Source organism: Corylus avellana, chromosome 11 (genome assembly GCF_965113065.1).
Source record: "Corylus avellana chromosome 11, dhCorAvel1.hap1.2, whole genome shotgun sequence".
Lineage (NCBI taxonomy): Eukaryota > Viridiplantae > Streptophyta > Magnoliopsida > Fagales > Betulaceae > Corylus > Corylus avellana.
The window spans coordinates 10664103-10678972 of NC_142500.1; the positions used below are offsets into that span (position 1 = coordinate 10664103).

A 14870-nucleotide genomic window follows, 5' to 3' on the forward strand; every position below is an offset into this window, starting at 1 on the left:
GACAGAAACTGAGAAAGACAGAAACTGATTCTTCATTGATTTGAATAATACACAAAATGTTAGCTATATACATCAACCCTAGCAGCAGAAAAGGAAAACTAACTAAGTTATTTCAAATCCCATGATTTATGGGATATAATAGGACACTAACCAAATCAGCCTAATTCTAGGAATACAGGCTGTTACATAATTTCCTAAAATAGCTAAGTATACAAGTATAGAATACAAGTCATTAAACACGTTATAGTGGATGAGCATGGCACAAAAGTGGATGATGTTGATCAGATCAAAAGGGTGGCTGAGGACTTTTATAAGAATCTGTTAGGTACAGATCACCTACACTTCACAGATGCCAAAGCAGCTAGAGTTAGGCAGCTTATTTCTGTTGCTATTTCCTCTGAACATGCAGCTACCATGGAGAAGGAGGTTTCTGAAGTTGAAATAAGAGATACTTTGTTTCATATGAAAGCCAATAAGGCCCCTGGTCCTGATGGGTTTTCTGCAGATTTTTTTAAGTCTACTTGGTCTATTGTGGGTAAGGAGGTAGTGGCTGCTATTAAAGGTTTTTTTACTTCTGGTTTATTGCTTAAGGAGGTAAATGCTACTATTCTTTCCTTGGTTCCTAAAAAGGTTAATCCTTCGGCCATGGGAGATTTTAGACCTATTGCTTGTTGTAATGTTATATATAAATGCATTACTAAAATTTTGTCTAACAGGATGTTGCCTTTTTTGGGTGATTTGGTGAGCATGAACCAATCTGCTTTCATTCCTTCTAGGAATATTTCTGAGAATGTTCTATTGGCTCAAGAACTTGTGAGGGGTTATCATAAGGAAAAAGGAAAACCTAGGTGTACTTTGAAAATAGACCTTATGAAGGCCTATGATTCGGTGAATTGGGAATTTATGCTTCATTGTCTTCACTGTTTTGGTTTTCCTAATAGATTTTTGAGCTGGATCAGGGCGTGTATTACTTCTCCTAAATTTTCTGTTTGTATCAATGGTACTTTGGTTGGCTATTTTGAAGGTAAAAAGGGGTTGAGGCAGGGTGACCCTATTTCTCCTTACTTGTTTGTTCTTGCTATGGAGGTTTTCTCTCGGATTATGGCTGCACATACTGGTGGTAATGTTGGTTTTAAATTCCATCCTAAATGTGAGAGAATGAAGCTTACTCATTTGTGTTTTGCAGATGATCTTTTGATTTTTTCAGAAGCTAGTTTGAGTTCTATTAAAGTTATCAAGGCTGCTCTTATTGAGTTTGAGAATTTGTCTGGGTTGAAAGCTAATCCTTCTAAGAGTTCTCTTTATTGTTCTGGAGTTTCAGATAGAATGAGGCATATTCTATTGGATGATTTGATGATGAAGGAAGGTCATTTCCCTATGAGATATCTTGGGGTTCCTCTTATTTCATCCAGACTTTCTGCAGCTGACTGTGGGGCTTTACTTAGCAGAATTTCTGGTCGTATAGATTCTTGGCTCTTTAAGAATCTTTCATATGCAGGTAGGCTCCAGTTGTTATCTTTTGTTCTTTACAGTTTACAAGTATATTGGATGGGAATTTTCATTCTTCCTAAAAAGATCATTAAAGCTATTGAACTAAAGTTCAATAGGTTTTTATGGAATGGGAAAGAAGAAGGTGTAGCTAAAGCTAAGGTTTCTTGGTCTGATCTTTGTTTTCCTAAAAAGGAGGGAGGTTTGGGCTTAAAGAAGCTTGAAACTTGGAATCAAACTTCTATGCTTAGGCATATCTGGAGTATATTTGCCAGGTCTGGCTCTATTTGGGTTGCCTGGGTTAGAGAAAATCTATTAAAAAGAAGGAGTTTTTGGAGTGTAGGTATTCCTCAAAATTGTTCATGGAGTTGGAGGAAAATTTTGAAGCTGAGATCTATTGCTAAAAGGTTCTTGAAGTTTGAAGTTGGGCATGGGGATAGCATTCATATGTGGCTGGATTTGTGGCATCCTGCAGGAGTTTTGATTGAGCAATATGGCTTTAGGGTTGTTTATGATGCTCAAAGTAATATTGAAGCTAAGCTGTCTTCTGTCATTTGCAATGGAGATTGGTTTTGGAGACCTGCAAGATCAGAAGCTCTAGTTGATATTCAAGCTAGGCTTTCTGAAGTTTGTTTAGGCCAATGTGATAAGCCAGTTTGGACTGCTTCTAAAAAGGGTGTTTTTGTTAGTGCAGAGACTTGGGAAGTCCTTAGAAAGAAGAATGTAGAGGTTACTTGGTGGAAGTTAGTTTGGTTTCCTCTTGCTATTCCCAAGCAGGCTTTTATTTTGTGGCTTGCTATGAAGGATAGGCTACTTACAGGTGAGAGGTTACTCAAATGGGGTTATAAGGGTGAGGTTCAGTGTTGTTTCTGCCATTCTCAATTAGAAACTCGTGATCATATTTTCTTTGAATGCAGCTTTAGTTCGAGAGTTTGGAAATATTGCATGTTTCGTTGTAAAATTGATATGCCTCCTGTGATTTGGGATGATCTTGTGCAGCTTGGTTGTAATAAGTGGGGAAAGAACTCTCTTAAGTGCTTGATTTGTCAATTGGTTCTTGGTTCTGTTGTTTATAATCTCTGGCGTACTAGAAATGAACTTAGACATGATGGTGTTCCAAAAACTGAAGAGCAACTACTGAAGCAGATTTTCTGGGAAATCAGGACTAGAATTGCTGTAAAAAGAGGTTTTCCTAGAACTAGGGAGAATCTTTTGTTGTGTTCATTGTGGAATTTGCCTTCTGCCATCCTCTGTAATGTTGGCTTGTAGTTTTGTTTTTTTGGTTTTAATATGTAAGGGTTGTAAGGGGCTGTTTTGGTGTTGAGTAGTTGCTGGTTTTGTAGGTTTTTTGTTTTCCCCTGGCTTTGTAAGGGGTTGTATTTGTGTTTCAGTGTTGCTCTATTTTGAGTTTTGATTTTAATGAAATGCTTATTCATCAAAAAAAAAAAAAAAAAAAAAAAAACACGTTATAGTTGAGGGGAGGCTAGTGTTTAAAAGTGGTTAGGGCAGTCCTATGGTATGAGTGTGGAAATGTTTGAGAGAGAGGGAAGCTTCTTTTAAATATGGAGGTCTGAGATGGATCTAAAGTGTGGTGTTGGCATGATGTTTGATAAGTAGGTCTTGTAAACGAAATATTCCAATGAATGTTTCAATTTCGGAACAAAGTTGGGGCAGTGGCTAAGTGGTTGTGGAAGTATGCTATCAAGAGGGAGGCTCTGTGGAGATCCGTGGTGGACATTAAATATTATAGTTGAGGGGAGGCTAGTGTTTAAAAGTGGTTAGGGCGGTCCTATGGTATTGGCATGATGTTTGATAAGTAGGTCTTGTAAATGAAATATTCCAATGAATGTTTCAATTTCGGAACTGCATATGATTTGCCACTCATGGATCCTTAACAAGACCGAAGCATGATTGGGAGGTGGAGGTGGTCTCTAGTTTCTTTGAGTTGTATTCTCAAAGAGTAAGGCATGGAGCTGAGGATAAAATTTGTTGAATTCATTCTAAAAGGAAATCACTCGAGTTGCTAGATTCATTCCTTAAGGGTTCTCTCGTATACTTCTTCTGCCCTCTTAATGAATTTACATTTCTTATTAAAAAAAAAAAAAAAAAGATGATCAGCCGTTTGGAAAGTTTCCTTCTTCAATGCCCATAGGCTTAAAGTACCTAGGTCTCAAAACTACAAACATTTCGACCATTACCCACAAGTACATAACTAATAACTCAACAACTACCTTGATGTCTTTATTTCCAAAGTCCTAACCCCACCCCCACGTGTCCTTTGGCTATGCTCCATTTTGCCACATTACTAATCCTAGATTCCTAGATTAAATTACGAAGATTATGTTGACTTCTTGAAGAATGAGTTCCTATTTGACCAAGGAGCCAAAAAGATGTGTTGGGTTTAGAAGGTAGGAATGCATTGATTTTTTTTTTGATAAGTAATGATGCATTAAGGAGCGCAGAGGGGCGCAACTCAAGTACACAGAAAGTATACAAGAGAGCGACTAAGATGGGGAGAAAGAAGAAGAGAACATAAAAAGAAAATCAGGAAAATTGATCACTAGGGGGGCAAGCCAGCCTGCAGTCCAAGTAAAAAGCGTGTACAAAAAGAAATGAACAAGGTCCTCAAGGTTTCTCAACAAATCCTCGAAGCATCTAGCGTTCATTTCCTTCCATAGGCACCATAAAGACACAAGGGAGCCATCTTCCATACCACAGCACTTCGGGACTTTCCACCCGACCACCAACAAGCAAACATCTCATTGACGCTTCTAGGCATAACCCAACACATGTTGAAACGAGAAAAGATAACATCCCACAAAAATCGCGCATCCCCACAGTGAAGAAAGAGATGATCCACAGTCTCTCCTTCCGATTCACACATACAACATCGATTAATCACCACAATGTCTCTCTTCTGAATATTATCCAAGATAAGAGATTTCCCAAGGGTGGCCGACCAAGCAAAAAACGCCACTCTCGAAGGAACCTTCGTGCGCCAAATACTTTTCCAAGGGAAATGGATGGGCTCTTTAATGACAAGCTTTCTATAAAAGGAGCGAACCTCAAACTTCTCTTTTCTAGAAGGGATCCACCACATCCGGTCCTCCCCTTTCCCACGCAACGAGAGCGAATACAAGTGCAAGAATAGGGAGGCTAAGGTCACCTCCTCCCAATCATGAATTCTACGAGTAAAGGTAACATTCCAAAAAACCATACCGTTTCATACACTCCCTGATATCCACAATGGAAGCATCCTTATTGCTAGCAATATTGAAAAGACCGGGAAAAGCATCCTTGAGGGGCAACTCGCCACACCAAATATCCTCCCAAAATTTGACTTTCAACCCCAAGCCAGGATCAAATCTAAGGTGACAATGAAACGACCTCCAACCCCTACTAATATATTTTCATAACCCCACCCCATGCGAACCGCAAGGAACTTTAGAGCACCAACCACCCCAAAACACCCCATACTTTGCCACAAAGATTCTTCTCCACCAAGCTTCTTCCTCATTAGCAAATCTCCACAACCATTTCCCCAAAAGAGCTTGATTAAAAAGCCGCAAGCTCCGAATCCCTAGACCGTCCTCAGAACTCGGAGAACAAACCTCGTGCCAATTGACCAAGTGGAACTTAGGCTCGTCATTGAGCCCACCCCATAAAAAATCCTGTTGAATCTTCTCTATGCAATTCGCCAGAGGCAGGGATAGGAAAAAGAGAGAGAAAATAGGTTGGAAGATTTAATAAGGCGCTCTTGATGAGGGTGAGCCTGGCCCCCTTGGATAAATACAAACGTTTCCAAGGGGCAAACCTTCTAGCAATCTTCTCCAACATGCCTTCCCATAGCGAAATGCTTGAACGAAGCCCCTAGCGAAAGACCCAGATACTTCAACGGCAAAGAGCTGGTGCCACATCCCAGAATGCCAGCCAACTCACCCACATCCCCCGTACCTCAAACAGGGACCAAAACAGATTTGCCCCAATTTACTTTTAACTCAGAGACAGCCTCGAAGCCAATAAGAAGAGCTTTAATAAATTTAATTTGGTCAGGAGCAGCCCCACAGAAAACCAATGTATCATCAGCGAAAAGAAGGTGAGAAACAATAACCCGATCAGACGCTCTGGCACCCACAAAAACCATTGATGAAACCCCTATTAATAGAAGCATTAATCATCCTGCTGAACGTCTCCATGACCATGATGAACAAAAAAGGTGAGAGGGAATCACCTTGTCTCACCCCACAGGAGCTCTCAAAAAAGCCGAAAGAAGAACCATTGATCAAAACCGAGAACCGCACAGACGAGATACAATGCTCAATCCATAAACACCATTTCTCACCAAAGCCGCACCTTCTTAACAAGTAGAGTAAAAACTTCAAGTTCAGGTGATCATGAGCCTTTTCCATATCCAACTTACACAAGAGACCGGGATCCCTAGATCTGATTCGGCTATCCAGACATTCATTGGCAATAAGAACCGAATCCAAAAAATGTCTGCCTTTGACAAAAGCATTTTACAGATTGGAAATGACCCGATCCATAACTCTCCTCATTCTATTGGACAAAAGTCCTTCAAATCGGATGCCCCATGAGACTTCCGAATAAGAGAAAGAAACATAGCATTAAGACTTTTCTCAAATTTACCTCTATCATGGAACTTCGCAAAAACAGCCATAATGTTCAGTTTGATCACACCCCAACAATCCTGGAAAAAAAGCCAAAGAGAAATCATCCAGGCCTAGAGCCTTGTCCCTATACATATTTTTGACCACCTCCCACACCTCCCTTTCCACAAAAGGACCTTCCAAAGTAGAAGACTCATCAACATCCAACATGTCGAAGTGAAGGTTATCCAACCTCGGTCTCCAACTAAGAGTCTCCGTGAAGAGCAACTCATAAAAACGGGTGATATGATTACTAATAACCTCTTGATCAGAAGTAATAGTGCCATTAATGTTCAATGACTCAATATAATTCTGTCTACGGTTGGCATTAGCAATCCAATGAAAGATTTCGTACACTTATCACCCTCTTTCAACCAACGGATCCTAGATTTTTGCCTCCAACTGATTTCTTCTTGAAGGAGGGAGGATTGTAACTCTCTCGCAAGCACCCTTTTCCTCTCTATCTCTTCAATTGATAAACCCCTCTTCTTCCACCCTCTCAAGAGCTTTAAGATCATCCATACGAGCCCCCACATTGCCAAAGTCTTAAGCATTCCATCTTTTAATGCCCCACTTTAGAGCTTGCATCTTCTTAGAAAGAATGAAGCTCGGAGTACCATAAAATTGGTACGAGTCCCACCAGCTACAAACTTTATCCACAAAACCCTCCGCTTTGAGCCACATATTCCCAAATTTGAAAGGTCTTTTGCCTCCTGAAGAAGGATTACACTCCAAAATAATAGGAGCGTGATTGGAACAAACCCGGAGCATCCACTTTTGTCACAAGTCCGGATGACGAACTTCCCAATCCGTAGAAACTAGGAAACGGTCAAGCCTAGACCAAGAGCGATTATTAGACCAGGTAGAGATCCCCCCAACTAAGGGAAGGTCCATGAGGCCCTGCTCCGAAACGAACTCTCCAAAATCCCTCATTGCAGACCGAGAAAAAGCTCCCCTCGACCTTTCACTTGGATAAAGAGTAACATTGAAATCCCCACCAATACACCACGGCATGGCCCAGCAACTCATAACCCCTGCCAGCTCCTCTCAAAGAAGACGTCTGAAATTGACTCTATTAGGCCCATGCACCCCCGCAAACGCCCAAACAATACCATACTCAACATTTTTAAAGGAGCAGGCTGCCACATAACTTCCCAAAACAACATCTACCTTCTCAACTACCCTCTTGTTCCACATGAGCAAAATGCCCCCCGAAGCCCCAATAGAAGGAACATAGCACCACTCCACATACAGGCAGCCCCACAAACTCCTCACTAGGTTGAACGAAATAAATTCCAACTTCGTCTCTTGAAAACTGTTAGAAATGGGTCTTGGGCCTAATTCAACCCAAAAGCTAGCTCAAGAGTTGAGGTTTCCCCTCAACCTTATAAATGGCCCATCTTCTTAATACCCAGGCAGTGTGGAACTTCCAACAAAAATAAATTAAATCTGCCTTCCAACCTCTAAGCAGATTTCTAATCCTCAACCTCCTATCCCTCTCATTCAAACCTCTCACATTCCATGAAAGTATCTTGAGCTTCATGATTTAACTCGATTGGCCCTCCCCTTCTTCCTGTCCCTCACAGAATACTCCAAGATATTAACAGAAGAATGCAGATTAAATAGCTCTCTGTTACCTTTTTTAACTGCAGGTGTAACCTCTTCCCTTTCCATCTCATTACCCTTGTTGTCAGCGAGAAGTATCCCAATGGTCTCCTCAAGCTTCCTTTCTTCTCCATCACAAGAGAGGCCAACTTCTTTGCAAGCCTTAGTAATGAAAGCCCTCTCCTGCACCACCAACGGTTCCTCATCCAGAGAATTCGGGACGAATAACTCCTGAGACAAGGGGACCTCTTCCCAAAATTACAGCCGTCGTCGCGCATGTACCCGGCTCCTTACCCAGAATACCCAACTAGGAAACACCCAGAGACTGATCCACTAGGCCATTCCCCAAAATTCCATCCCTCCCAGACTCCTCACAAACAATAGCAACAGACCCAAATAAAACCAATGACACCCATTTGCCCAGCTTCTTGCCCAGAATCCCCGTGGCAGAGACACTCAACCCACTCTTTGGAGAGCACTGATTAGCAAAACCGAGTTCCGAAGGAGGAGAAGCCTCAGGAACGAGAGGGACAATTTGCATCTTTACCAGAAGGCCCGAGGTAGAACCCATCGTCGATTTTGCCTGAATAGTGTAATCCACCATCGAAGCATCGCCCAGAACACCAACCCTCGCCGGAATCATCCTCACCGGCCCCTTACCAGCCGAAGCTACCCTCATCGGCCCCTCTGCCATGGCCGCAGGCTCGATCGGCATGTGGAAAACAACCGGACCCTTACCAGCCGATCCTACCCTCATCGGCACATTTACCGTGGCCGTGGGCTCGATTGGCATGTGGAAAGAAGCGTGGGCATCCCTAGCAACGTGAAGCGACCACGAAACGAGACGCTTAGGAGTACCGGCGGTGCCCACCAGAGCTTTGGGACCGCTCGCTAAAGAGACCATCGCACCTACTGGCTCCGGCCCTGCACGTGAACTCTCCCCTTTCTCCAGTGTCCTCGCCCCAGACTCCACATCCTTAATATCTTGCATAAACAAGGCCTTACTAGCAGGGCCATTATCGAGCCCATTGTCTAAGTTGGGCCGTACGCTATTTTTCCTTAATTAAGTCTTGACAGGTTGCACGGGCTTTCCACGATTCAACTCGGGCCGCACCATATAAACTTTCTTGTGCTGGACCACCCCGAGATTGGTTTTATTCTTTCTTACCGATCCACAAACACAAACCCCATCAGACTTGGATGTGGAGGTCTAACATTCTAGATATTTAATTGCTACATCCAGCCTTTCCAAACCCACGTCAATGTCACCTTTTAGCCTGCTCAACGACTCCATAGCATTAATGAGCTTAACTTTCACACGAAAAAAGGACTGCACATCGAGGCAGCCATCCCCCTCCCATCCCTTCATGTGATCAGCGCCAAAATTCGATGCTGGCAGCCTTGCCGTAGGATACAAGCTGTTCGCCAGAGTTGGTAAGCAACTCGCCGAAGCCCTACTGACATCCCCCCGAAAACTCCCCTACCTTTGGGTTGTGCAATCCCACCACACCAGAAAAAAAGATATGTTTTGAACCCTCCACACTACCACTGGCAGTCCACACAGGGGCGTTAAACTGTTGCGAACCCACCACTTGCTTGACAGAAACTTGTTCTTGCTTGTCCATCTCTGCAAAGGCCTTTTTCAGCCACCTAGGCACCCTGGCTATCGGTTCAAAGAAAGTTAAAACAGTCCTCTGCCGATTGCAACGACAACCCCACAACCTCTGCATAACTCCTCCTACCCACCCCTTCCTTATCCTTGATCCCTTCCCTAACCTCCCTGGCCTCTCTGACCTCACAAAGACAAGACTTTGCCAACCAAATCTCCATGATAAATCGATCCTAACCTTGTCCATAACTTCCTTCTAGAATGATAATCAAACCACATCTTTGCCTTCCATCAAATTCTTCTACTGTCAGAAAACGCACATGTCTATTGAAACATTTCTCTGCAATTATCCGTGGGAACCCTGCTCTGGATTGATCCCAAAAGACCTCTGAAGTCTCCACTGCCACCAAGTCCTCCACTAAGCGCACCAGCCACACTAACTCGTCCCTCTGCAAGAAAATGGATTTATGTTTCCTGATGCTTCTTTCAAGTATCCTCACCCCTGATGCCCCTCCCTTAATCAGCACATCAAAAACTTTGGACTCCACAGACCACCTTCTCGAACCAGCCATGACACTAACCAAGAAGCTAAAAACTAAACACCAAAACAGAGCTCACGCGCCACCCACACGCCTACACTCAGGCGTAGGTGAATGAGAGAGAAGAGAGCTTTTCCTCCCAAATAGTAGCAATATTAAGTTTGTCACTAAGTTCTATGTGTTTTGCATTGAATTTTTAAAAGATATGTAACCTGATAATCAAATAAATATGATACAAAGCAAGCATATTCTAACAAATACAAAGAAAAAGAAGCTTTAAATAGATTTGGGATGAAATAGAAAAATAGATGTTATAGATGCATGATGAAACCTATAAGAGAAAGCAAGGTTGTACAAATGTATTATACAAATATTCAACAAAAGCTAGGAGTAATAACTTAAAATTCTCTAAGTACATATTCCAAAGTAATATGTAAATATCTTCTTTTTTTACCCATAAAATTGAAGAATTGTTCATTGCCAAAATCCAGCAAATCTTAAAAAGATAAAACTGCTTTAAAGAGCACCTGGGATTCCAAGCAGGATCAACTACAATCACACGGTCTGCTCTTGTTAGCGTAAGGCCTAGACCACCAACTTGAGAAGTCAAGAGAAATATGGGAGCCCCTACACCTTCTTGGAAATCCTAAAGACAAAAAGGAACATGATAATCATTAAGTAATATTAAAATAAATAATTCTTACCATTTAGAATATGTACAATACTTACATTAACAATCTTTACTCTGTCACTAGCTTTTGTCGTGCCATCAATGCGTAAGAACTCATAACCTTTGGATAGAATTGAATCCTATTAAAACAGGTCAGAAATATGTTAATTCATGCAAAAGCCTCATATAACAATGAATGGAAGTCAATAAGACAATGTGCAACTCAACAAGCCTTCACTCTTAGAACCTTAACTCATAATTTTAAGTTCATACACTAATTTTTATCACTGGATTAAAAGTAATACCAAAAATTTTGTCCAAATCTATATCTGTTCAATCATCATGATTTTCATAATGTTCAATTGCTAAAAAAAAAAAAGAGTTTATAAATAATCAATCAATTATCAATGTCACAAAAACCTGCACCCAAAGTGAACAAGGTTAGATATTGACTTTCACAAAAGACATTTACAAATTTAAACCAGTGTATTTACTACTGTTAGAAGAATGTATTAGGGTTTGAGGGTATTTTAGTCATTTGTGTATTCTTTAAGCTTATATAATAATATGTTTGAGGTAGGCTACGGATTATGTGACGAGCCTCCTCTTTTCTCAAAACCTACTTCATGCAAACCTCCCAACCTCAAACTGGGATAAGGCTGTCCGCGTTTTGGTTTTTCACTGTTCATCCCGGTTCAGCCTGGTTCAGCTCTGTTCAGCCCGATTCAGACCCTGGTCAGCCCGGTTCAGGTTATTTTTAGTTGACTTAAGTTACTTGCAGCAAGTTTTGTTTCGAATTGGGTCTGTTTTGTTTGAGTTTTTTGCCTATTTCTACTTGGTAGTTTATTCTTTGGTGGGATCTTGTAGTTGCTGACCTTTGGTTACCACATTATGGCACATAACTCCGATTTGATTACTTATGCTTCTATGGGTCCGGCCCCTATGACACTTGTGAAACTAAATGGCAAAAATTATGTTTATTGGTCGCGATCTATAGAAGACTTGTACGGGAAAGGTTTGTATTCTCACTTGGAATCCAAGAAGCCTCCGGATGCTAGTTTCGCAAGTAGTTGGGACCAGGCCGACAATCAAATTATATCTCTTATGTTGAACAGTATTGAGCCCCACATTGGCTCCTTGTGTCTTTATCTACCTACTTGGATCCCGGAGCGCAGTTGTGTGGAAGATGATCCCTCTGTGTCTTATGTGGTGTATATGAAATGAAAGAAAAGCTAGATGTTTTGATAATTCCACTAGGACTATAGAGGAACTGACCCATTTTTTCCTCTTTACTCTTTACTCTTGGACGGCCGCTTGGCTAGTTCCTATAGAGATTAGCTTTTCTGATTTTCTTTTTCATTTCTCTCCCTCTTAGGCGCTCTCTTTTTATACCGCCCGTGTAAATGGGTTGCGCCCCTTTGCGCCTTTTCTTTATAATACATTTACTTATCAAAAAAAAAAATCTACCTACTGCAAAGGCAATTTGGGATCATCTCCAACATATGTACTCTGGTACTGGGAACATCACTCGAATTTATGAGGTGTGTAAACAATACTTTGGGCTTGAGCAAGGTAATCAAACTGTCGATGAGTACTACAATCAGGTTGTCGCCATTTGTAAGGAGAGAGACATGTATCAGCCACTCTCCACTGATTTGAAGAAAATGGAAAAGCAACGTCAAGATGTAGATGTGGTTCGGCTTCTACTTGGCTTGAAACCTGAGTATGAGTCTGTTCATGCGCAGATTTTGGGTGGCTCTGACCTCCCATTGCTTCCTGAGGTTTTTTCTCAGCTTCAGCATGCTACTATTTCTGATTATAGTTCTCTGTTGGGCACGGAACATAACGGTGATCGTGCTGCTTTTATTGCTAATCGTGGTAGCTTTACTAGTTCCCATGGTGGACGTGGTAGTCGAGGTGGATGCGATTATTGGGGAGGTGGGCGCATTGAAGGTCATGGGCCTCGCAAATGCACTCATTGTGGTCGTACTAACCATTCGGTGGATTTTTGTTGGGATTTACATGGCACACCATCTAGGTTTGCCAATCAAGTTGCTTCTCATGAGGATTCTCTAGCCTCATCTGGACCACCGGTTCATTCGAGCTCAAATTTCGAGAATGATCTGATCTCCATTTCGAAAGATGAGTATACTCAGTTCTTATCCCATAAGCGGATTTCTACCTCTTCTACGACTACTCTTGCTCAGTCAGGTACTACATCTCACTGTCTTTTATCCTCCATTAGCGATCCTGGCGCCAATGACCATATGACTGGTTCGTCTACTTCCCTCTCTGATTATCATCCTGTTGCTACACCTAAAAGTGTCACCCTAGCTAATGGTTCCCTCTCCAAAGTGGTCGGCTCAGGCACTACCCATCTGAGTCCTAATATTGACTTGTTGTCTGTTCTACATGTTCCTGGTTTTCCTTTTAATTTATTGTCTATTAGTAAAATTACAAAAACCCTTCACTGTTCCGTTAGTTTTTACCCTTCTTTGTGTATTTTTCAGAATCTCAAGACAAGGAGGATGATTGGTATGGGGCATGAAGTCGATGACTTATATTATCTGGATATAGCACCTACACCTCCCTCTCGTGCTTTGCAGTTGTCCACCTCCGCTCCTCAGTTGCATTGTCGCCTTGGTCATCCTTCCCTCTCTACGTTGAAGCATCAAGTCCCGAGTCTTCTTCATCAATTGTCTGTGCCTTGCAAAGCTTGTCAACTTAGTAAGCATCATCGTGCCTCGTTTCCATCAGGAGTTGTTCCTAGGGTTTCTAGTCCAGTTGAGTTAGTTCATTCTGATGTATGGGGTCCCATTAATTCAGTGTCCAATAAATTCCACTATTTTGTTACTTTTGTGGATGATTTTTCCCGTATGACATGGTTATTTTTAATGAAAAATCGTTCTGAGTTATTTTCTATTTTCCAAATCTTTCACAATATGATTAAGACTCAATTTGCTCAGAAAATTCGTATCTTGCGTTCAGATAATGCTAAAGAATATACCTCTCGTTCTTTTGACTCTTATTTGTCTGATAAAGGCATTATCCATCAAACCACGTGTGCTCACACTCCACAACAAAATGGTGTGTCTGAATACAAGAATCGCCATTTATTGGATGTCGCACGTTGTCTCTTGTCTCATATGCATGTTCCCAAACAATTTTAGACTGATGTTGTTCTCACTGCTTGTTATTTAGTTAATAGGATGCCCTCCTCGGTCTTAGAAGGGACCTCTCCTCATTCTCTTTTATATCCTTCTTCATCCTCGTTCTCCTTGCCACTTAAGCTTTTTGGGTGTGTTTGCTATGTTGATAATTTGGGCCCTGGTTTTGATAAACTTGACCCTCGTGCTACCAAATGTGTCTTTCTTGGGTATTCCACAACCCAGAAAGGCTACCGTTGCTATGGCCCAGTCCTTCGACGCTACTTCACTTGCACTGATGTTACCTTTAACCAGTCTCTTCCCTTGCACCTGATGCCGCATCTCTTCCTCTGCCTATTCCCCTCCTCTCTGAGACTGCCTTTGCTTCTCCTCCTGCTCGTGCTCCACTCTAGGTTTATCAGTGTCGTCTTCGTGCTCCGCCACCATCATCCTTATCGTCTACAGATCCGGTGCTCCCACCTCCATCCGACCACTTGCCTATTGCCCTATGGAATGGTACACGTTCTTGCACTACCCAACATCCTATTAGTCAGTTTGTATCCACTAGTTCTTTATCTCCTTCACTTTCTTGTTTTGTGTCCCATCTCTCTAGTATTTCCATTCCATAGACAGTGCAGGCTGCATTATCTGACTCTGGTTGGAGGCAAGCTATGGAATTGGAAATGAAGGCCTTGCATCATAATGGCACGTGGGAGCTTGTTCCCTTACCACCTAATAAGAAGACTGTTGGTTGCAAATGGGTTTACACAATTAAATTTCATCCTGATGGTTCTGTTGAACGGTTCAAAGCTCGACTGGTTGCTAAGGGTTATACGCAAATATATGGTATTGATTACGATGACACTTTTTCTCCAGTAGCTAAAATTTCTTATGTTCGTGCTCTTATTTCCTTGGCTTCTAATCTTGATTGGCCGTTGTTTCAATTGGATGTCAAAAATGTCTTCTTACAAGGAGACTTGTCTAAGGAAGTTTATATGGAGCAACCACCTGGGTTTGTTGCTCAGGGGGAGTCTCAAGGCATTGTTTGTAAATTAAGAAAGGCATTGTATGGTCTCAAGCAATCACCACAGGCATGGTTTGGAAAGTTTTCTAAAGCGGTATTGAAGTTTGGTCTTCAGAGATGTC

At 41.8% G+C, this 14870-nt stretch overlaps 1 protein-coding gene across 1 annotated transcript in view; it reads right to left on the bottom strand.

Annotated features, from left to right (window-relative positions):
• The window catches only part of CHR24 (chromatin remodeling 24), a 57158-nt gene that overhangs the window by 18053 nt on the left and 24235 nt on the right, over window positions 1-14870 (bottom strand). Inside the window, exons 16-17 of the mRNA XM_059576720.2 lie at window positions 10638-10718; window positions 10436-10554 (exon numbers count right to left, since the gene is read on the bottom strand). Of these exons, the coding sequence (XP_059432703.2) occupies window positions 10436-10554; window positions 10638-10718 (200 nt within the window). The remainder of the gene's footprint in view (window positions 1-10435; window positions 10555-10637; window positions 10719-14870) is intronic.